This window comes from Stenella coeruleoalba (assembly GCF_951394435.1).
Source record: "Stenella coeruleoalba genome assembly, chromosome: 3".
Lineage (NCBI taxonomy): Eukaryota > Metazoa > Chordata > Mammalia > Artiodactyla > Delphinidae > Stenella > Stenella coeruleoalba.
In genome coordinates, this window is record NC_137148.1 from 43194692 (window position 1) to 43219511 (window position 24820).

The 24820-nt window shown below is 40.4% G+C and overlaps 1 protein-coding gene and 1 pseudogene across 21 annotated transcripts in view; both read right to left on the bottom strand.

The window, feature by feature from the left end:
- Window positions 1-24820, bottom strand: part of ANKRD55 (ankyrin repeat domain 55) — a 462869-nt gene that overhangs the window by 55217 nt on the left and 382832 nt on the right. For all 20 annotated transcript variants that reach the window (XM_079916383.1, XM_079916378.1, XM_079916387.1 and 17 more), the window contains 3 exons: window positions 14908-15030; window positions 8243-8373; window positions 4410-4519 (listed from right to left, as the gene is read on the bottom strand). In XM_079916383.1, coding sequence (XP_079772509.1) covers window positions 4410-4519; window positions 8243-8373; window positions 14908-15030 — 364 coding nt within the window. The remainder of the gene's footprint in view (window positions 1-4409; window positions 4520-8242; window positions 8374-14907; window positions 15031-24820) is intronic.
- On the bottom strand, window positions 18020-19091 carry LOC307184357 (small ribosomal subunit protein eS4-like; annotated as a pseudogene). The gene has a single exon. The product of its transcript is annotated as a small ribosomal subunit protein eS4-like (transcript).

Consider the following 24820-nt stretch of genomic DNA (forward strand, 5'->3'; position numbering starts at 1 on the left):
GCAGATATATTTTTTGTGGACCTGTGTGTGCTAAGGTGAAGAAGGCCAGTGTGAGAGCTGGTGGGTGGCCAGCAGGGTTTCAGGGTAGCAGGGTTTCAGGGTAGCAGGGTTTCATTCTTTAGTGCTGATCTACGGTACTTTATTTCTATCTTCCATCATCATCATCATCGATAACATCACCCTCATCATCACCACTAACACTTACTGAACATGGGCAATTGACAGTGTTCAGTGCTTTCCACATATTTTCTCATTTACTTTTGCCTACTTACCTATGAGGTAAGTACTGTATTATTCCTACTTTCTAGAAAAGAAAGCTAGCTGAACCTTGACATGTTAACTTGCCCAAGATAATGTGGTCTATAAGATACGGAGCCAGATTCATACTCAGTCAGTCTGACTCCTGAGCTGGCACTCCTGGCCACCCTTTACCTCAATCCAAAAACAGGAATTTAGGTGGTTTTCAGATACATATAGTAAAACAAAATCACAGGCGAAAACACTAGGCAAAGAGAAAATGAGGGCAGGATAAAGAACACATAATTATGGTCCTATGTGCATGCCAGAGGTGAGACACAAATTGGGCTTTGAGTTTTCTAAATATGTAAAGAGAGAAACATGATCATAAGTCACAGTGTCCACATAGTAAAAATAAAAAATAATTTATCAGGAGAAGCACAGGAATTCCTCCTTTAGTAGAAATTTTTCTTGTGGTTTTTCAGAAAAGATTTTTTTGGACACTGTAACAAAAAAAAAATGTCCTGACAGTCAGACAATAAGGAGTTTTGTATGGCTGTTTCTTATAAGGCCTCTCAGTGTAGACTGAGGGCTTAATGATAAAATGTGGCCATTAAAGTAAATTCAACAAGTCCACAGCAGTGGACTCCAGGAGCACAGCAGACCCATTGGACAGGTTACTTATCTTCACACATGCAGTATGCAATTAGTTTTCTTCTTGATGCCTTAGTTTTCTCATCTATAAAATGGGGATAGAAATATTACCTATCACATAGAGGTGTGGTAAAGATTAGATGAGATAGCACATGGAAAGCACTAAGAACTTTGCTCAGAACATGATAAACAATGAGTGCTGTTTGTCATCGTCATCCTTTTTGTAACTACAGACCTATATGCTTTAATGGTCAGACAAGCTGGCCTAAAGTTGTATTCACTTAGGAAAATTAAATAGTCAAACAGGTATGCATGGCCTAATGGAAGGTCACTCCCTTCTGCGTTATGATTTTAGGATTAGAAAGTGCCCATAAGACAGACCAAGAACTTTTTTTCTCAGAAAACGATTCTGAGTTCATGCAGACACACAAACAAATGGGCAACTGAAGTCCAACTTCTCCGGTGCGGTTAGTTTCGGCTTGAAGGATTTAATGCCGATGTTATCAAACTCTGCCACGGCCATAAAATTTCTCAGTAAAACAATGATAAAATATCTAATTTTAAGCAATGTAATTCCATAAGGAATCCTTTCAATCAAGCTAGTTTTGAAATGTTCTCTAGGTAACAAAGCCAGTTGATTTGCTACATGGGTTGTGTCAAACTAAAGGTTGGCACTTGCCATCTATCCCTACAAGGATGAAATCACAAGCTGCTGAGACTGCTGACCTTCAACACCCCCTGAAAGGAGTTCAGGGTGGAGATCAGGAATGAGGCACTCTGTGCTGTGGGAAAAACTGGTAGAACGGGCCTTCAGATAGTTAGATGTTTTCAGGAGAAGATTTTATGAGCCCAATTCTTGCATCTCCTCATATCTAGAAAAGCACTAAAATCTTTCATGGTGACGTCTGCTCCTCGTGACCAGCAGCAACCTTCTGCAAAACCGTGTGCTGGACTGCACGTACTCCCCCTTCACTAAAATCACATATATACTGACCTTCCCCCCTACCCCTTTGCAGCAGTTGCTCAGAGCTATCTGAAATGCTCTCTTCTGGGCTATAAGTCCTCATTTTGCCCCAAATAAAACTTAACTCACAACTCTCACGTTGTGCTTTTTTTTTTTTTTTTTTCAGTCGACAGTTGTTAAGGTTTAACCCAATTCATTTTCGGAGAACATTTAACAGGTATGATAATTTTGGTTTTGGAATATTTAATCTTAACCTTTGGGTTTTACTAGTTACAGCAGCTAGCATTACCATAACAAAAGCAGATTTTATCTTCCAGAATCAGCTAACTGTCCATTTAGGACAATAAAACTATATAATCAGCACACAGAGGATGTTTATTTTTCTGGCTTCAGCTCTTCCTAAGGTGGTGACTGGGTCATTTGGGACAATTTCATGAGAAGGGGAAGCCACAGCTCTGTGTTATCTCAGTTATAGTGATGTAATGTAAATCCTAGAGAGTCTAGGGGCACTGCTGGGCATAATAAGAAATAGTCTAATAAGTCCACAAAAGAGGAAGTACACTTAGTTTTCAATATATTATTGTAGTGATTTCAGATGATGACCCAAATCTATTGACCAAATTGATCCTGAGTGCGATTCTGACTGCCGAGGCTTAGTTCATCCCTCAGGTGCAATGGTTTAACGGCAGAGCCAGGTTTTCACCAAAATTCTTGTCCCCCTTTCTTGGATTGGAATCATCACCAGAAGGTGGATTCTTGGTCAGGGACTATATTCCCCACCGCTCTTTATGGCCAAATGACTCATCCTTATTAATGGAATGTGAGCAGAAGTGAACTGTGTCATTCACAGGCTGAGATTTTAAAGAAATAAGTAAGGCTTATCTAAGCTCCTCTTACCCTATCTGCAGGCCAAACAAAAAGGATTCTGTGATGCTAGGAGATGATGAAGCCACAAGCTTGCATCCCTGAATTACCTGTGGAGGGGAGGCTCCCTGCCCCCATCCAGGAAACACATATTGGACTAAACTTTTATTATGTTAAAACGCTGAAGCTTTGGGTTTTATTTGTTACAACAGCTATGATTACCATAACTAAAGCAGGTGTTCATTTTCCAGAATCAGGCAGATTTTGAAATGACTACTCTGAGTGAGGCAGGTAAAAATCATCTAAGTGGAGTAAATTGGGGCAGAAGAGTCTTAAAAGGTACGTTTAAAATGTATTTTCTAAAGATTACTCTTGGGAAGACAGTATGATTTTGTGACTAAATATTTTTGTGGGTTGTCTAGAAAAGTCACTCTTTTTTCATCAAAAGGTAGTCATCTTTTTATGATGTCTACTGATTGTTAGCTCTGGGATTGCTGTTTCTTCTCTAAACTTCCTTGTTTTGTTGGGCTTTGAGTAAATCCTAGTTTTCTATTATTCCTGGATATGATCCAATGATAATAAGAGGCAAGGCTTGGTTGGGAATAGTCCTGGAATTTCCCAAGTCCTTTAACTTTAGTGTAAACAGACTGAAATGAAGAAATCCTATTACCTCTCAACCTGGAAGGGGCCTTGGTCTCCTCAACCCCCGCATGGCTTCAGTTTACTTCTGAACACAGGGTCTGAAGGAGGCAGCAGAATGCACCCACCGTGCTGCTGGCCTGCAGCCTAGCTCTGGGGAGTGTGAAGTTCCTGTCAGAGGCCTGCTCTGTCAGCAGAGGTTCAGGAAGTGCCTGGAACGGAACCTTGCTGATTCCACAGTGCGAAGTGTGCTGTCATCAAGCTGCCAGGAGGGGCTTTCGAAAGACTGGGGACCCAGGCCACTTGGATACAGAGGCCTGGGGTAGCTACACTTGGTCTGGGCAAAGCTTTTTCCTTTGTTGCTCAATCGTCTTACAAAAAGGTGACCTCAATCATCCAACTACTTGAGGGCTTTCTTTGCATGGTCTCCAGCAGCTCACACTTCTGGTTTGCCTTCTCACCCACTGGTCCCCCTGTCTCAGTCTCCTTTGCTGGGTCTTTGCCTCCTTCCAGCCCATAAATGTTGGCATGACTCTGGGTTCATACATTAACCTTCCCTTACCCTGTTTGGTTTCCATCACAACACTCGTCACTATTTGAAATTATCCTATTGATTTGTTTACTAGTGTGCCACTTAACTCCTGCACTAGAAAGTAAGCTCTGTGAGGTCAGAGACACTGGCTTGCCCACTGGGGAACTCTAGGGCCTAGAGCGGTGGTTGGTCCATAATAAGCACTCAATAAATAGTTACTGAGTTAATAATTGACTGATTAACTGAATGAATATAAGAAATTCAGATGATGACAAACAGCATTTCTTCTTAAATCAGAGACTAGGAGACAAGGGTTTTATCGAAATAAAATTGGGATTGAGACTAGAGTTGAGATTGTTCCAGGATATTTTGATTCACTGAGATGGGGTCCTGTCTGCTGCAAACACCAAAAAAATGGATGGATTTTGTTTTTATTTGCCACATGGATTGGATTAGGTGACCTTCTAATCCAAGTTGGGTGCCTCCCAACTTGAGCGTCGTGTGAACCTGGCTACGTACCTCACATCGGGCTCAGCGGTGGCAGCGTGCAGTGGCAGACGGCCATTTTTATCAGGGATATTGTGCTTGGCACCATTTCTTAGTAGACTCACACAGCCTTCCAGCCAACCCTGGAAAAGCAAGAGCATCGTTATATAACACAATCTCGCATAACATAGTAACAGAGTCCAACAAACTTTCTCCAGTTTTCTTTCCCTTTCTTCTTTGGTTTGGCTAAAAACATGTTCTACTGGACCTGAAGTGGTTGGTTAAGGACCATAACTCCCATTTAGACAACAGAGGGCTGAAGGTCTTGAGGTGTGGATTCCTGAGTCTTCTGAGACCTTTACCCTGTAAGATGCAGACTGATTCCTAGACTCTTCTGCGTCTGCCTCCCCATTTCTAGGGCCACTTGCTGGCATTCCACTTTTATAGCCAGTTTCTAGAGCCAAATGTGGCAATGTGATGGGGGTGATTAATCAGCTCTAGACCCTTATTCTATGGGCTTAGCTCCAAATCATGCTCGTCAATGGTCTGACCTGGATGTCACTGTCCAATTCCAAAACTGGGCTCCTATGTCATTCTTGAGTCACAGCCTCCACTCGATGCCTCAATTCATCTATATCTGATAAATGGTCCTTCGTCCTCTTTTCCAAGTTCTTTTTCTAGTAACCACAAAGATAATATCTTGCTTATTCTAGTCAGTCCCCTTCCTGATGCCTGGAATTCTAAACTAAGCCCTACTCCAATGGCTGGGACCCTGCCACCCTGTTGACTGATCTTCCTGCTGCTGAATATGGGGCTGTCACCAGCACCCTCTAAGGGCTCCCCATTGTTGTGTTTTATCCCCCTATGAATTCCCCAAGAAACTTCCTTTGAACTCCCTGTTGTCTACTAATTCACCAGATTGAGACCTGATATTGCCACATCTGATGCTTGTCCCTCCTTGGTTAGCACTTACAGCTGGGTCATTTCTCTACTGTCTCTCCTGTTTCAAAGGGAAAATATAACTGCAGGCTAGTCCTCCCTTTCTGTTTGTTAATACTTTAAGTAAATGACCCAACCCTGCTGATAACTGAGTTTGGCTCACATGCCAAGGAGAACACCTCCTACATTCATCCAGAATCATTTGGGTTACTCACCTAATTAAAAGTAAACTTATAAGTAAATGAAGTATATAAGTATACTTATATGAAGTATATGAGTATAATAATAACTTATGAGTAACTGAAGTTATTATTTTGAAGAATAACATAATAAAGCTCTATTTTTTCCTGCCTTCTTCCATTCTTGTGTAGTTAAGCCTCAAGATTACCCAGCAACAAGAGAAGGATTACTGAAGATTTTCCCATGCAGTACTGGAAGCAATAAAAATGTTACTAAATGCATGGAGAAAAAAAGATAATCATCAGAAAAGACCTTTTGGTTCTGCAAAGTCTGCAAAAAAAATCTTTCTACAAAAGCACATTAAAATTCATAGGTTCTAAAATTGAATGTGGCTTTGTAGAACTGACCAATAATATCTGTCTTAAGTAGAAGCAAATAATTTTCATATTTTACTAATGTATTAAATCTGGTTTTAGTTCCTAATGCCCGTCATCAAGTTTTCTGATTAAAAGGGAAAAATATGGCCAGGAGATCCAAAAGAAAGGCATGCTGGACAAATTTCAGAGTTGCCAAATTTTTGAGTGGCCAAAGTTTTAGTTTTTGAAAAACAAATCTTCTGATGTGGAAGGGTCTGAAACATTTTTATCATTTTGCAACATTTCCTGGAACTATGGGTGTATGTGGTTTTCTTTCTTTTCTTCAGAAAAGAAATCAGAAAACCATTGACTTCATCTGAAACCCATGGTCACTATTCAGAACCAACAAATATGTTTTGGACCTACTATGTTCTGGGTGATTCTGCATGGGGTTCTCCTTCAACAGTGATAAACTTAGGGTATTATTTTTACTACATTTTACAAATGAGGAAGAGGCATAAGGAGGTGAAGAAATTTGCCTAGGATCACACATCTATGGTAAGTTTATTTGTATACTGAGCTTGAAGCTGTGACTGAGACAGTTTCTGAGTGCTCCCTTTGCCTAGTTCCTCTTTAATACTTGAATACAAACATTGCCAGAGGGAGTGGTGGGCTTCACTGTGTAATCACTAAGATACCACCTACTCTCACCTTCCCAGGGATCCTCAGGAGAGCCAGTGAGGGGCCCTGCTTTGGGCTGCCAGACAGAGGTGGGGTCAACAGTAAGAGGGTAATGCCCATGCTGTCATGCCGGCGTACTTCCCTATGCAGCTCCTTAGAATGCGCTCCTAGAAAGAGTTGTATGCAACGGTGGCACCTCGCTAGGCTCACTATTCACTGTGATCTAGAGGAGAACTTCTTCCCAGTCCCTTAAGTGCTACCTAGCCCAAGAAATTTGAAATTTTGAATTTTAGAATTTTGAAAGAAGTGTAGCTTGGTTTCACTCTATTCTGTATGCTATTGGCAGTTAAATTTAGAAACCATCTCTATTCCCTTCCTCCATCCCCTGATCCTCATCTCAGACACCAAAAATCCCTACAGCAAGAGCAGTTATTAGGGCATGTGCCAGAAGGGAGGAGGACTGGAAAGGCCATCATAAGTCTGTCTGAGACACTGGACTTCACCTAGTACTCACAGATCAGTGTGTTTCAAACTTGAATGGGCATAAAAATTGTTGGGGAGATTTGTTTAACGTGCAGGCACTTCTCTCTCCACCCATAACCCCTGTCCTGCTCCCAGAGTGTCTGACTCAGGAGGTCTAGGGTGTAATCCAGGAACCCACATTTGAAACAAGCACCCCAACACTTTGAAAAATTCTTCCCAGTTTCATGTGTGAGTCCTAGAGAAAGAGGGCATGCAAATAAGAAATGAAAAAGTAGTGTCTAAAGAAAATCTCTGTGAGGACTGGGCAATGCTTTATTGCAAGCAGGAAGGTGCAGTGTTTGGGGAAGGGAAGTGTTCTACTTGTCCAGGGCAGCTTCAGGACACTGTGGGTGAATCCACCACTGTCAATGGGCAGCAATAGCAAATGCAAGAAGCTGCATCGGCAGCAACAGTGGTTATGATGAAGATCTGCAGGAGCCACGTTGGAGAGGAGGGAGAATGATGACTTTCGTGTGGCAACAAGGAGGACTTGTTTGACTTGGACTCAAGATAGCTTTGGAGTCTCCCGAAAGGATTACAGGGAAGATTTGAGAGGAGAGAGGTTTGAAGATTTTCAGTAAGGCTTTACCAAGCTTGTGCTAATATTGGGAAATGCCAGACTGAAATCTCGTGTTGAGGACTGGCTCTATGTAATTTTTAGGTTAGGCGCTGATTGTGGGTTGAATCCTATGCTTGGTGTTGTCCTTAAGAGACTGGTATTTCTCCCCTACTCCCTACCCACCACTCTTCCCAGTTCTCATTGTTCTCTACTTTGCTCATCCTTCAGCTTCCACTCAACTAATCCTACCCCAAAGAGGTTAACTGCAGCTTCAAGTGTTACCACCCACTGAGGGTATTAACAGAGGGCATTCGTAGAAGGAGTACCAACTGTGCTGAGAAATGCCCCAAGGGAAATTCTGATGCAATTAAGATGGAAAAGAATATTTCTCTCATGGCAATATCACCTCTAACTTAGAGGATTGTTAGGAAGATCCAAAATGACTTCAATCCATGAAACCAACTCTAAGTCATTATATAAATGTTGGACATTATTAAAGCAAAACTTTTAAGTTCTATTTCTGTTGGCCAGCTGCACAAATCTAAGAACACTCTTCTGCAAGTGGGGCCCCATAACAACACATTTAGTCCACCCCACTCTTTGACAGCCACCACAGACACAGTTGGTACCAGATAGGTTGCCAGGCATAGACTTGTGCGGCCATAAGCGTCCTGCATGTTAATATTGGCTCCCATCTTCAACAGCAGCTTCACTGTGTCCACTTGACGTCCAGAAACCGCGTGCATTAAGGGTGTACATCCTAGAACGAGACATTTCAACAGCTTTTAAGAATGTTTGACTTGTGACTTCAGACTATACTACAAAGCTACAGTAATCAAGACAGCATGGTACTGGCACAAAAACAGAAACATAGATCAATGGAACAGGATAGAAAGTCCAGAGATAAACCCACGCACATATGGTCACCTTATCTTTGATAAAAGAGGCAAGAATATACAATGGAGAAAAGACAGCCTCTTCAATAAGTGGTGCTGGGAAAACTGGACAGCTACATGTAAAAGAATGAAATTAGAACACTTCCTAACACCATACACAAAAATAAACTCAAAATGGATTAAAGACCTAAATGTAAGGCCAGGCACTATCAAACTCTTAGAGGAAAACACAGGAAGAACACTCTTTGACATAAATCACAGCAAGATCCTTTTTGACCCAACTCCTAGAGTAATGGAAATAAAAACAAAAATAAACAAATGGGACCTAATGAAACTTAAAAGCTTTTGCACAGCAAAGGAAACCATAAACAAGATGAAAAGACAACCCTCAGAATGGGAGAAAATATTTGCAAACAAAGCAACTGACAAAAGATTTATCTCCAAAATACACAAGCAGTTCATGCAGCTCAGTATCAAAAAAACAAACAACCCAATCCAAAATTGGGCAGAAGACCTAAATAGACATTTCTCCAAAGAAGAGATACAGACTGCCAACAAACACATGAAAAGATGCTCAACATCACTAATCATTAGAGAAATGCAAATCAAAACTACAATGAGGTATCACCTCATACCAGTCAGAATGGCCATCATCAAAAAATTTACAAACAATAACTGCTGGAGAGGGTGTGGAGAAAAGGGAACCCTTTTGCACTGTTGGTGGGAATGTAAATTGATACAGCCACTATGGAGAACAGCATGGAGGTTCTTAAAAAACTACAAATAGAACTACCATATGACCCAGCAATCCCACTACTGGGCATATACCCTGAGAAAACCAAAATTCAAAAAGAGTCATGTACCACAATGTTCATTGCAGCTCTATTTACAATAGCCAGGTCATGGAAGCAACCTAAGTGTCCATCGACAGTTGAATGGATAAAGAAGTGAGACAGTGGCATGGACATATATACACTACCAAATGTAAAATAGATAGCTAGTGGGAAGCAGCCGCATAGCACAGGGAGATCAGCTCGGTGCTTTGTGACCACCTAGAGGGGTGGAATAGGGAGGGAGGGAGGGAGACGGAAGAGGGAGGGGATATGGGGATATATGCATATGTATAGCTGATTCACTTTGTTATACAGCAGAAAGTAACACACCATTGTAAAGCAATTATACTCCAATAAAGATGTTAAAAAAAAAAATAAATATAACATGTTATGAAAAAAATGTTTGATTTGTAAAATTTATGAGTAGACTTTATTTTCCTGTTCATTTATTATGCTCTTTGCAGATGAACTACCCTCAACACAAACTCAGCTGTTGAGCTGAAGAGAGATGATGATTGTTGCTACATTTATATAAACTATGTATTTTTCACACCCTATTAAATCTTCTGTAATTTTGCTGTAATTGGTTGATTAAAACATTTTGTGCAGATCATAAAATTTGCTTATTACTACCTTGGGAATCACCATAATTTGGGACATAACAGGCAGGTTTATCCTGACTTGGTTTGAACAATGCAGAATCTGGAAGTACCTTTGGAAAGCAATGCCAGCCAGGCAGACAGGTGCAGCACACATTTATTGGAGGTGGTAAGTGATATAGGGCAGTGATGGTAGCCTAGCCTTGGGTTGTACAAATCCTTGCTAAAAGTGGCCACTTTTACTGAAATACTTTTCTGTTTTTGGAGTCAATATAGGCCACATTTGGTTTTTGTGTGTTTTCTTCCTGAGTAAAAACAGAGATGAAATTACACATTCTGATTAACTTCGCAGGGCTGTTGGAACAAGCCATACTGCTGAGGCAGAATCCAGGTAGGTGCTTCACACTCCTTCAGATGAAGAAACCAATGTAAGACATATCCCTTTCCCAGCTGAGACTTGTTTAGATGTCTTTTGATTGGAGATTCATGTAGAGGTTATAATTCTTCTCCAGGTGAACTGCGAACTATGACCTCAGTGATCCCTGAGAATGGATAAATTCCAGGACTACTGTTCTTATTGAAAGATTGCAGCCAGCAAACCAGTTTCTCTCCAAATTTCTCCCTTCTAATATTCTTCCAGGCGTCTGTACTGGGTAAAAGCATCAATGAAGTGCTCTGTCTTAAATAGTGGCAAAATTTTTTTCTCTCTCTCCCCTTCTCTTTCTTCTCTTCTCTCTTTCCCTCTCCCTCTTTTCCCTTATTTCCCTCCCTCCCTCCCCCTTCCTCCCTCCCTCCCTCTCTCCCTCCCTCCCTTCTTTCCTTCCTTCCTTCCTTCTTCCCTCCCTCCCTCCTTCCCTCCCTTCCTCTTTATTTATTTATATTTTGCTTACGGGTGTTGAATTGCTCCAGCACCATTTGTTGAAGAGGCTTTCTTCCACTAAATTACATTTGCACCTTTGTCAAATATCAGTTGAGCATATTTGTGTGAGTCTGAGTTCTCTGTTCTTTCCCACCGATCTATGTGTCTATCCGTCAGCCCATACTACATAGTCTTGATTTCTGTAGCTATATAGTAAGCCTTGAAATTGGGTAGACTGATTCTCTCCCACTTTATTCTTTTTTTTTTTTTTTTTTTGGTACGCGGGCCTCTCACTGTTGTGGCCTCTCCCGTTGCTGAGCACAGGCTCCGGACGCGCAGGCTCAGCGGCCATGGCTCACGGGCCTAGCCGCTCCGCGGCATGTGGGATCTTCCCGGACCGGGGCACGAACCTGTGTCCCCTGCATCAGCAGGCAGACTCTCAACCACTGCACCACCAGGGAAGCCCCCACTTTATTCTTCTTTTTCAAAATTGTTTTAACTATCTTAGTTTCTTTGCTTTCTATATAAATTTTAGATAATCTTGTCTATATCCACAAAAAAAAAAAATCTTGCTGGAGTCTGATAGAAATTGCATTAAACCTGTATAAGAATTTGGGGAGCACTGCATGTTTACTATATTGAATATTCTAATCCGTGAACATGGTATGTCTCTCCATTTATTTAGATCTTTGATTTCTTTCATCAGCATTTTATAGTTTACAGTATAGAAGTCTTGCATGTATTTTGTTTTATTCACACCTAAATATTCTTTATCGAGTGATTTTACTTGGTATTGTGGTTTTAATTTTGGTGTCCATGTGTTCATTTCTAATATATAGAAATAAATTTGTTTTTGTGTATTGATCTTGTGTCCTGTGACCTTGCTCAACTCACTAGTTGCAGGAGTTTTTGGTAGGTTCCTTAGGATATTCTATGTAGACAATTAAGCTGTGCAAAAAACGAACCGTTTTCTTTTTCTTTTTCAATATGTATGCTTTTCATTTTTTATTTCCTTTTCTTGCCTTTTTGCACTGGCTAAGTACTACGCTGAATATGAGGGAGAGAGGGCCTTTTTGCTTTGTTGCCCATCTTAGGGGCAAAGCATTCAGTCTTTCACCAGTAAGTAAAATGTTAGCTCTAGAGTTTTTTTGTAGATACGCTTTATCAAATTGAGGAAGTTCCCCTCTATCCTTATTTTCTGAGAGTTTTTAATCATGAATGTGTGCTAAGTTTTGTCAAATGCTTTTTCTGCATCCACTGATAAGATCATGTGATTTTTCTTCTGTAGCTGGTTAATATGATGGATTACACAGATTGAGTTTCAAGTACTGAAATAGACTTACGTTCCTAGAACAAATCACACTTGGTCATGGTATATAATTAGTTTTATATATTACTGAATTATATTTGCTGATATTTGCTAAGGATGTCTGTATCCGTATTCATGTGGAGTATTGGTCTGTAGGTTCAGTTTTTGTATCATCTTTGTCACATTTTGATATCAGAGTAATACTAGCTTCATAATCATAACCAGGAAAAGTTTCCTCCTCGTATCTTTTCTGGAAGAGATTATGCAGAGTTGATATGAATTTTATTTAAAAGTTTGTAGAAGTTTCCAGTGGAATCATCTAGGCCTGATGATGTCTGTTTCTGGGAATTTTAAAATTATGAATTTAAGTTCCTTAATAGTTATAGGACTATTCAAATAATGTTTCCTATTGGATGAACTGTGGTAGTTTATCTTTTTTGAGGAATTGATCCATTTCATCTAAATACTCAAATTATGTGTGCAGAGTGGCTTGTTGTATTTTCTTATTATCTGCAGGGTCATTCCTGATAGTGATAATTTGTGTCTTCTTACATTTTCTTTTTGTCATTATTGCTAGAGGTTTGTCAATTTTATTGATCTTTTCAAAGAATTAGTTTCTTGTTTCATTGGTATTCTCTATTTTCTGTTTTCAATTTCATTGATTTCTATTCTTCTCTTTATTACTTCTTTCCTTCTGTTTGCTTTGGGTTTATTTTACTCTACTTTTTCTAGGTTCTTGAGGTGAGAACTTAGATTATTGACCAATACTTTTCCTCTTTTCTAATGAATGTATTTAGTGCCATAAATTTCCCTCTTAGCATCGCTTTAGATATGTGCCACAAATTTTGATATGTTGTATCTTTGTTTCCATTCATAATCAGTTAGTACAAGCCAGGATTGAATGCAATCAGTCTGACTCTTGTATTTATCACACAAGTGGTGTTTAACCTTTGACTCTTCTCATTCCCAACTTCTAACCCCAAGGCAGATGTACAGATAATTCTGCTTTAAAAAACAAACGAACAAAAAACTACCATAAATAAATTAGGGAGCACCCACACACTTTACAAAACATTTTATTGTCATGATAAGGGAATCCCAAGCTCCTCTTGGGACAGGTCAACTGGTTAAAAATCATTAATGACTTCCTAGAAATACTAGGATAGGGAAACCGATGCTAAATCCTTTGTTATAGTTCCATAGGTCCTTGAGGCTGCCACTTCTTCCTCTTCTCCTCCTCCCCCTTTTTCTTCTCCTTGTTCTTCTTTGTCTTCATCTTCTTTGTCTTCATCTTCATTCAGTCTGTTTTCTTTCAGTTGTTCAGATTTGTTTCATTTCTATTGTTCTATTTTCGAGTTAATTGATCCTTTCCTCTGCTTCCTCATTCTGCTACTGAGCTTAGCCATAGAGTTTTTAATTGTAATTACTGTATTTTTCAGTTTTAAAATTTTCCATTTGGTTCTTCTTTATATCTGTATTTCTTTGCTGAGCCTTTCTATTTTTTCATTTGTTTTGAGCATATTTGTAATTGCTCATTGAAGCATTTTTTCATGGCTACTTGAAGATCTTTGCCAGATAATTCTAACATCTGTCATCTCAGTGTTGGCATCTATTGTCTTTTTCCATTCAGTTTGAGGTCTTACTGATACTTGGTATGTCAAGTGATTTTCTACCGAAACTTGGATATTTGGGGTATTGCATTATAAGTTGTCTAAATCTTACTTAAATCCTCCATTTTAGCTGGTTTTCTCTGATACTGCTCCAAAGGGTAAGTGAAGGGGGGCGGGTGCCACTTCATTATTGCCAGGTGGGATTAGAAGTCTAAGTCCCCTACTTAGTCTTCATTGACATCTAAGGGAGAAGACTCTTCATTACTGTGTGGTGGTGAGAGTCCTAATTCTCAAGAAGGATTCCTCTGACACTGCCTCAGCAGTGGGGATATGGAGACTTCATTACCATGTGAAGGTGGAGGCCCAGGATCCACACTTGGTCTTTGCTGGAATGAGTGGGGTTGGGGTCATAGTTTTTTGGTTTTTTTGGTGGTAGTGTTTGATGGAGTAGACTCATTATTGTCTAAAAGTTTTCTGTCTTGCTATGCAGTCCCTTTCTTGCTCTTTGGCTAGAGAGCAGGCTTCTGTTGGGGGCTTTTTTGACCTCTGTCCACTGGCATTCCTATGTTGTCAGCTTCTTCAGCTCCAAGTCTGGGAAGTATGAGGCAAAAAGGAAGCCCAGGAAACTCACCACTATGTCATTCCTTGGGTCCCATGGTACTAGCTAGTCTGTCATTGCCTCTCCACCTTCCAGAGTGTTCTTATGTTTATGCTATATACCATGTCCAGGAGTTTTAGTTGTATTTCGCAGAAGGAATAAAGCAAAAAGTACTACTTCTACTCCATCTTCCCAGAAGCAGAAGTCCTTGCTCTCTGGCTTTAATAGCCGTACTTTCCCAACATCCACTGCTACCAAAAATAGCCTCCTCTTTTCATACCCGTTTTCTAACTTCAACTAATTGGCCTATCTACTTTAGTCACTCATACAAATAAGTTGAAGACAAACTCAAACCAAATAACTTCACGAGAAGAGGTGATGTAAAAGAATTTGAAGATTTGTGTCCATGACTCTCATTAAATAAAATACTGAGGAACCTGCACACGGCTACAGGTAGGATATTCCTTGACCCTCCAGTATCAAACTAGCTTGTCAAATATAATTTTATTAACATTGTTCACCTCTGGAGGCCATCTCTAAAAGGATAGATCAGAACATTCTGCAGGATTCAAAATGCATAAATAGCTCACCTTCACTGTCACAGCATTCTAGGATGGAAGGGTCTTCCCGAATCACGGCAGTCAAAGCATTGACATCTCCGTTAGATGCTGCCTGATAAACCATGGTCAGGTCAACTTCTTCAGATGAATCACCTTCATGAATCAAACAGAGACAAACTTACTGTGTGGAGAGAATTCACTGAAAGAATAACAACACCCAAAGCGTCACCCACACAAGTGATTCATGAAAATCTCTCTGGTGAATCCAGGCAGAAGGCTGAGTCATCCTGATCACATGCACCTTACCACTTCTGAAGAAAGGTGGGCCACTGTGGGCTGTAACATCACCATGTATTGGGAAGGAGCCTGAGGGATTAGGTGTCCTCTGAGATTTAATGATTCTCTCCAAGTATTTGAAATCAGTGAGACCAGATTGGGAAGTGGAGCCCTTATCTTGGTTCTGGGTTTCTTTTTTGATCTGAAATATGTTACTTTCCCTTTCAATGACTCAGTTTACCCACTTTTTTTTTTTTTTTTTTTTTGCGGTATGTGGGCCTCTCACTGTTGTGGCCTCTCCCATTGTGGAGCACAGGCTCCGGACGCACAGGCTCAGCGGTCATGGCTCGCGGGCCCAGCCGCTCCACGGCATGTGGGATCTTCCCGGACTGGGGCACGAACCCGTCTCCCCTGCATCAGCAGGTGGAGTCTCAACCACTGCGCCACCAGGGAAGCCCAGTTTACTCACCTTTGAAGGAGATATTGTGCTCCTTACTCTCTGTTCTCTAGTTGGACTCTCTACCCTTTCCCTCTTGCTCTGAACCCTGAAGGCTAACCTTGATGACCACATCACCCAGGCCCCCTGGCCCTCAGTGTCCATGGGAGGCACTGGTAGGAGAGTGGTGAGGAGAAGAGAGATGGGGCATTTCCTCCTGCTTTCCCCTAGTTCAGGGTCTAGCAGTAGCTGCTTCTCTCCCACCAGGCGGGTCCTCCTCCCCAGAACCAGCCCTCACTGGGCTCCCTGTGGTAACAAACATTGTCCTTTCAACCCTGCTCATCTCTGTATGTAGTCCCTTCACAGAAGCCCTTCATTTGAACCATCTGAGGTTTCATGACACGGTGTTCCCAGAAGAAACAGCTGTATGCAGGTCCTTTGAATTTGGTAGCCACCTGTATCATACCTTTGTGCATGATTGAACCAACTAATAGTATTACCAAAGGTGACAAGAGAACTGTGGGTCAAGTGACCCCAGGGGAGCAATGGAAGGGCTGGGAGACAAGCTTTGTTTACAGGAACACCCCTTGTGAGGTGCTGGGCCAAGCCCCTCTACTTAATTTCTCCCACACATGGCCATGGTTCAGGGAAAATATATGTGTACAAGAAAAGTTTTTAAAATTGCGTTTTTCTACTAGTGTAGGCATTATGCTAGAGATACTTTACAGTTCTAATTGATCTTTAGTTGGCAGTGGTCCTAACCCTTTGGTTGGGAAGGGTTGGGCTTTGTTTCTCAGTCCCAGTATTTCTGGGAAGTCACCAATGACTTTTTAACCAGTTGACCTGTCCCAGGAGAAGCCTGTCGTTAAAAATGATTCACTTACAACAACAAACTCCATTGTAAAGTGAGTAGCTGCTCACTAATTTATCCATGATAGGTTTGTTACTGTAGCTGTTGCTTTTAAAGTCTTCTCACCTTTACATTTGTCTGAGGGCTGGAGGTGAGCAGTGAGGGATGTGAAAGGCAAATGCCACTTCTGTGTGAGTGTAAGGACCCTGGAGCCACACCACTAGGGTTCAATTCCTAGTTTGTACTAATTAGCTGTGTAAATTTGGGCCAGTTACCCTCTCTGGGCCTTAGTTTCCTTGTCTTTAAAATGGAGATGATGATGATGACCACCATGCATCTCATAAGGTTGCTGTGAGGAGTAAATGAATTAATACTTAATCCTATGCGCTCTTAGGACAGGGCATAGTGTGTAGTTAATGCTGTATATACTTTGGTACTACTGCTGTTACCATTTTTTTTTTCTGATAGTGTGCAAATTTAGAGAGCATTTGAAATCTGGGACATGTAGAGGAAAAGGTCTCTCTGATGATGGCTAGCTAAAAGATCCATAGATTGTATAGAACATTCACTCTCTATTAGAAACGCCCCCAGGAGTTTAGACATTTTGTGAATATTGCTCACAATATCTTTGGACACAAGAAATAGGGCCCAGACCCAGGCACAAAGGTGGGCCTGGTATCTGGTTGTATGACCACATCCACAGATGCTGGTGATGTCACTTCAGAAGTACTGAAGTGAGGTACTGAGGTATGCTGTGGTACAAGGTATGCTGAGGTATGAGGTATGCTGAGGTTCAAGGTATGCTGTGTTTATAGCCTGTTTATATCTTATACAACGTCTTCATATAACATATATAAACGTGTTTATAACCTGTTCATTACTGAGTGCAATAAAATCTGTAAGGCACATTCATCAGACTGTAGAGTACATATAGCTGAGAGAAACAAGGAATGTATTGCCTGACAGAATTAGAATTCCAAACAACTTGCCAGAAGGATTCTAATAACATTGTATTTAATAGGGATAAACATTTAGTCTGTGAAATATCCAGTTGAACTAAGTGAAGGGTGGTTGAACCTGTAGTTTTCGTTCCTCAATATCCCCTCATCCTGCTGGTGACATTAACCTGATTATTCTCTAGGGACCACTTCCTCTCCACTTTCAGCACAGGCGGTTGACTACATTCCTGCTCAGGGCCAGAACATGTGACCTAGAACTAGCCATTCAGCACCAGCATTATCCTGGCCACAGATATTGGTTCAGGGATGTGCCTCAATCAGAGCCCATAAAAGGCAATGATATTTTTTGGGGAGTGCTGGGAACAAGTTTTGTTCTACCACCCATGAAACTGGGAGTTACGGGGGGGACATCTTATGGGTGGAGAGCTTATGAATGAAGACAACACAAGAAGAGCAGAGCTGTGCTAAGAGAAAGAAATAATTGAGACCTGATGACTCATTTGAATTCCTGAATCAAGCCATACCTTAAGCCAGCACCATTTCTGGAACATTTACATGTCCCAATAAATTTCTTTTTTTGCTTGAGTCAGTTTGCATAGATTTTATGTGTTTGTTTTTCTTTTTAATCACTGCAAGAGTGCCAACTAACAGAAGGTTTTAGTGGTGGCACATTAAAAAGCATTTAGGGGTTTAGTTGGGCAATTAACACTATAGGAATTAACAGTGTGACAGTGAACTAGTAGATCTCTGGCTGCAGTAATAATAGTCTAGTAATGAGACTGAGGGAGATAATAGGCTTTTTCCATTCTTTTTTTTTTTTAACACTAAAGAGGCTTTTAATTATGTAGTATTATCTCTAAGTACAAAGACTTTCCCAATCACGTCACTTAGAGATCATTTTATCCACTGCTCTGTTTGGCTGCCAGTCTCTCGTCTCTCTCCTCAGCAATGGTAAGGCGGACACCCTTTCCACGAGGAAGAGAGATCCATGCTTTGTTGCCTTTGCCAATAACAAAAATGTTGGCGAGCCGGGTGGCAAAGCTATTGCCGTTGGCATCTTTCACATGAACTACATCAAAAGAACCAGGATGTCTCTCCCGGTTAGTGATCCCATCAATTCTTCCCAGGTTAGCACCTCCAGTCACTACGCACAGGTTACCAGTGTCAAATTAGATGAAATCAGTAATCTTGCCAGTCTCCAAATCAATTTGAATGGTATCATTCACCTTGATGAGGGGATCAGGGTAGCGGATGGTGCGAGCATCATGGGTCACCAGATGAGGGATTCCTTTTGTCCCCACAAAGATCTTTCTCACTTCACATAACTTATACTTGGCCTCCTCAGGTGTAATATGATGAACAGCAAAGCGACCCTTGGTGTCATAGATCAGATGAAAATTCTCTCCAGTCTTGTCAATGCTGATGACATCCATAAAACCAGCAGGGTAGGTTATATCAGTGCGGACCTTGCCATCAATCTTAATGAAACGCTGCATGCAGATCTTCTTTACTTTATCTCCTATTAGGGCATATTTAAGTCTGTTCCTTAGGAAAATAATTAGGGGGAGACATTCCCTCAGCTTGTGGGGACCGGTAGATGGATGAGGAGCAAACACACCAGTCAGTTTATCCAGCATCCAATGCTTTGGAGCTGCTACGCGCTTCAGGTGCTTCTTAGGACCACGAGCCATGGCTGTGCTAGGCACGGAAAGAGTTTTTTTTTCCATTCTTAACTGGTCAGTGTTATGTTGAGGTCTATGGACCATGGATTAAATGGGCTATAGGTAGCTGGAGAACATTCCGAGGAGGGTGACCAGAGTATGACTGGACTTCATGTCACCTGATGAACAGTGGAAGGAAACAGATCTGTTCACTCTGAAGATTACTCTGTGTGGTCATGATGGTTGCCTTCAGATATTTGAAGAGGTTTTTTTGTTTTGTTTTGTTTTTTAAATTTATAAAACCGTGGTAAATATACATAACATATGCCATTTTAACCACTTTTAAGTGTAGAGTTCAGTGCCTTGATGTACCTTCACACTGTTGTGCAACCATCACCACTATTCATCTCCAGAACCCTTTTCAGCTTCTAAAACTCAAACTCTGTTTCCATTAGACAAAAACTCCCCATTCCTCCCTCCCCTCCATCTCCTGGAAACCACCATTCCATTTTCTGTCTCTATGAATCTGACCACTCTAGATATCTCATTTAAGTGGAATCAATAGTATTTGTCCTTTTGTTACTGGCTTATTTCACTTAGCATAATGTCCTCGAGATTCATCCACATTGTAGCATGTGTCAGAATTTCCTTCTTTTTAAAGGTTGAATGATAATCTGTTGTATGTATGTACCACATTTTGTTTATTCATTCATCTACTGATGGACACTTGGGTTGTTGCCACCTTTTGGCTATTGTGAATAATGCTGCTGCAAACATCGGTATACAAATAACTCTTGCAGACTCTTTCGAGTATATACTTAGAAGTGAAATTGCTGGATCACATGATAATTCTATTTTTAATTTTTTAAGGAACCACTGTACTGTTTTCCAATGTGGCTGCAACATTTTATATTCTTACCAACAATGCACAAGGGTTCCAATTTCCCCATGTCCTTACCAACACTTTTATTTCCTGTTTTTGCTTCTTGTGTGTGTTTGTTGTAATAATAGCTAGCCTAATGGGTGTGAAGTGATATCTTGTGGTTTTGATTTGCATTTCCCTATGATTAGTGATGCTGAGCATCTTTTCGTGTGCTTTTTGGCCATCTGTATATCTTCTTTGGAGAAATGTCTAAGTCCTTTGCCCATTTTTTTTTTTTTAGATGTTGGGGGGGTAGGAGTTAATTAATTAATTAATTAATTTTTGCTGTGTTGTGTGTTCGTTTCTGTGTGAGGGCTTTCTCTAGTTGTGGCAAGCAGGGGTCACTCTTCATCGCGGTGCACGGGCCTCTCACTATGGCGGCCTCTCTTGTTGCGGAGCACAGGCTCCAGATGCGCAGGCTCAGTAGTTGTGGCTCACGGGCCCAGTTGCTCCGTGGCATGCGGGATCCTCCCAGACCAGAGCTCGAACCCATGTCCCCTGCATTAGCAGGCATATTCTCAACCACTGCGCCACCAGGGAAGCTCCCTTTGCCCATTGTTTGTTTTTCTGTTAAGTTGTAGAAATTCTTTATATATTCTGGATATTAACTCTATATTAGATATATAATTTGTATACATTTTCTCCCATTCTGTGGGTTGCCTTATCGCTCTGTTGATAGTATTGATGTATAAAAGCATTTAACTTTGATGTAGTTCAATTTGTCTACCTTTTGCTGTCTGTGCTTTTGACATCACATCTAAGAAATTATAGTAAGCCCACTACATATGAACAAGTTCTGTTCTGAGAGTGTGTTTGTAAGTCCAATTTGTTTGTAAGTCCAACAAAACTAACCTAGGTACCCAACAAACACAATTGGCTATATGGTACTGTACTGTAATAGGTTTACAGTACTTTTCACACAAATAATACATAAAAAACAAACAAAAAATAATGAAGACATTTTTAATCTTACAGTATAGTACCTTGAAAAGTACAGTAGTACCAGCTACATCACCACTGCTTTTATGCTTGCTTCCAGACATCCTGGGCTTGCAATAAGGATGCTGTACTACTGAACTTTATACAGTACTGTATGGTACACAAAAGCACAACCACTTGTAGAGGATGCACACACATGACAATGTGAGCCAGACATGTGAACTAACTTACGTGATTGGACATGCAAACTCACATGTGCATTTTTGAAAGTTTGCAACTTGAAGGTCGTATGTAGGGGACTTACTCTATTGCCAAATTCAATGTCATGAAGCTTTCCTCCTATGGTTTTTTTTTTTTTTGCGGTACGCGGGCCTCTCACTGTTGTGGCCTCTCTCGTTGCAGAGCACAGGTTCTGGACGCGCAGGCTCAGCGGCCATGGCTCACGGGCCCAGCCGCTTCGCGGCATGTGGGATCTTCCCGGACCAGGGCACGAACCTGTGTCCCCTGCATCGGCAGGCGGACTCTCAACCACCACACCACCAGGGAAGCCCCCCGCTATGTTTTCTTCTAAGAGTTTTATAGTTTTAGGTCTTATGACTAGATCGTTGATCCATTTTGAGTCATTTTGCATGTGGCTGTCCAGTTGTTTCTGCACTATTGCTGAAAAGACAATTCTTCCCCCATTGAATGGTCTTGGCGCCCTTGTTGACTCCTCAGTTGACCCCTAAGTTGACCATAGATACATGAGATTATTTCTAGACTCCCAGTTCTATTCCATGGATCTATATGTTTGTCTTTATGCCAGTAATACACTGTTTTGATTGCTGTAGCTTTGTAGTATGGTTTGAAATCAGGAAGTGTGAGACCTCCAACTTTGTTCTTCTTTTGTAAGATTTTTTTTTGGCTATCTGGGTCCCTTGAAATTCCATATGAATTTTAGGATGGATTTTTATATTTCTGCAAAAACATCACTGGGATTTTGTTAGGGGTTGCATCAAATCTGTAAATCTCTTTGGGTAGTACTGACATCTTAACAATATTGTCTTTCAATCCATGAAACACAAGACATCTTTCCATTTATTGGTGTCTTCTTTAATTTCTTTCAAAAATGTTTTGTAGTTTTCAGTGTATAAGTCTTTTGCCTTCTTGGTTAATTTTATTCCTAAGTATTTTATTCTTTTTGATGCTACTGTAAACAGGATTATTTTTCAAAGAGCTTTTAGCCAAGTTTATGGTTAAACTTTTATGTGAAATTCCAGCAGTTAGAAATAGCAGTGGGTGAGAATGACAGAAGAGTATTTTAATGGTCAGAGAACTGTAAAAATGTCCTAGGTCTCCTCAAGAGGTAGTGAACTTCCTGTAATTAAAGATGTCAATCTTGGGACTTCCCTGGCGGTCCAGTGGTTAAGACTTCACCTTCCAATTCAGGGGTTGTGGGTTCGATCCCTAGTCAGGGAGTCAAGATCCCACATGCCTCACGGCCAAAAAAACAAAACATGAAACAGAAGCACTATTGTAACAAATTCAATAAAGACTTTAAAAATAGTCCACCTCAAAAAGAAAAGAAAAATCTTAAAAAAAAATAAGATGTCAGTCTTGGCTAGGTGGTCACCAAGGGAGTGTGTTGCAGAAGGAATTCAGACACAGAGTGAAACACAAGGTATGGGGAAAGGAAGATGTGTGAGGCAAAACAGGATGTATTTCAGGGTTTCTTCTAACCCTAAGATACCATACTAAACTACAGAGTGATTAGGAAATAGGAAATGAAGGAGCTTCCATAGAAGTTGTATAGAAACAGTCAATTTAAATTGTAGTCAATGCAAATAATTAGGCCTAAACTTAAGATAGTACAAAGAATTTCTGTAGAAATGATGAAGGGTGAAGTAGAAGTAACAAGAATGAGGAGAAGGATAACTGATGGTCCTGGTGGAATCCAAAATAGAGGCAAGAAAAATTTTTTTCTATCAAAGGTCATAAAATCATTTAAGATATGCAGAAGATCTACATAAACAAACAATACATAAATTCTTCCTTCTCTCCTTCCTTCTTATCCATCTCACTATCTATTATCTATTTTTTTTAATCTATCTACCTATCTATCTATCTGGTATCATCTATCTATCTACCATCTATTTATCATCTATTTATTTTTCTTTCCATTCAGCTTTCAGAGGAGAAGCACCGTTTGAAATGGCTTTTGCCTCTCTAACTGTGTGAAAGTTAAACAGATAGACTTATATATGGATGCAGAAAGAAAAATTCTAAAATTCACCAAGGGAGAGAGACTGAAAGTAGAGAGAATGGAAAACAGACATAAAGGAAATAGGAAGAAAGAAGCATGTGAACAGATACAGATTATATTTTATAAAAAGTTATCTATGTATATGTATACATGAAAAATATAAAAGACAAGAAGATGATGCAACAAACATCAACAGAGATAATTTTTTAGATATTATTCAGTACTTTCTATATTTTCCCAATTCTCTACAATGAATTTATATACTTTTTATAATCATCAAGATAAATCAAGTTTTAAGTGGTGAGAGAGGAGTGTGTCTTACTAGCTTTACATTAATGTGTTACTACTAGAAGGGTAGACAGAGCCTTGTGTGTCTGTAATAGAAAAAACAAGTCCTTGATATTTGACAAAGTGCTGAAAAAGTTAAAACATACATGTATTTAAAAAATTCTGACCTTTATAAATACTCTAGTAGATTTTTTTAAAACAGGTACATGTTTTAAATTTTTATTAATTTTCACCTAAAAATTGGAAGGATAGGCTTTTTGGAAATCATCTGTTTTCCTCATTTTTCATGGTTAAAAACCTTGTAAACAGTTTTCTGGATGTGTCATAAATTATCAACTTAATTCCAAGGGCCCAACTTTTTAATAGTAGGATTGCAGAAATATGACAGGCTGCTAGAAATGTTTTAGATTAGAGGACCTTCTTCAAAGCTTCTCACATTTTACACAAATTTGGGTTCCTTCACATAGTGGTTCTGTCTCTGGGTTACTGCAGAGTTCCTTGGGAAAGCCCTTGACTGCATCAATTACGGGGCCTACTTTGTTGAAATTACCCAGAGGTCAGCTTGGCATTTGTTCTGCTTAAGTTGAGACCGTTTTGTGGAACAGCCAGGTCAGTGTAAGGATAGATTGGGTACTGCAGTTTCAAGAGTCCAGACCAGAGGGTCTTGGGAAGATTTCTTTGGTTCATTCTATTCTGAGAATCCTTGGGTGGCTGAATGCAGCCTAGACTCACTAGTGAAGTCTGGATTCATTTTTGGGCAACTACAGAAGATTCCACAGATATTTCTTAGATTGTTTTTTGGAGTGGAATTGATTGCATCTGAAGAACTGAAATTTATTCATTCATCCATTTACTTAACATCTACCATGGGCTAGTGAAATTGCAGGTACAAACGTTGTAGAGTCTCTCTGTTCCTAAGAAAAACATGCCCTAATGGGAAAAGAAGTATGTAATTTATGATTGAGATAAGAAAAACATGCCCTAATGGGAAAAGAAGTATGTAATTTATGATTGAGATATACCAGGGATGTTATGGCAGGACAGGAGGAAGAATGATTTAAACGAATAGTTTCCTGGGCATCCTCCTAATCCAGATCACTCTATCCTCCCTCAGGATTATCTTGGGTGCTTTGGGGACAGTAGAGAAATTGTGTTTTGGGAGCTGCCTGGAATGATCTATCCACAAGGTGGTGAGGTCTTTCCACTTTTAGGGAAGATGCCAGGCCTTCACTGCACCCTGATGGCTCCATGTAACAATATTGCCACCCACTGGTGATAAAGAGTCTCTCTGGGCCTTGACCCGGGCCCTGAGCCAGGATGGTGCCAGTTCTGCTGGACAGAATTAAAAGCCAGTTTGGAACACTCTGGCC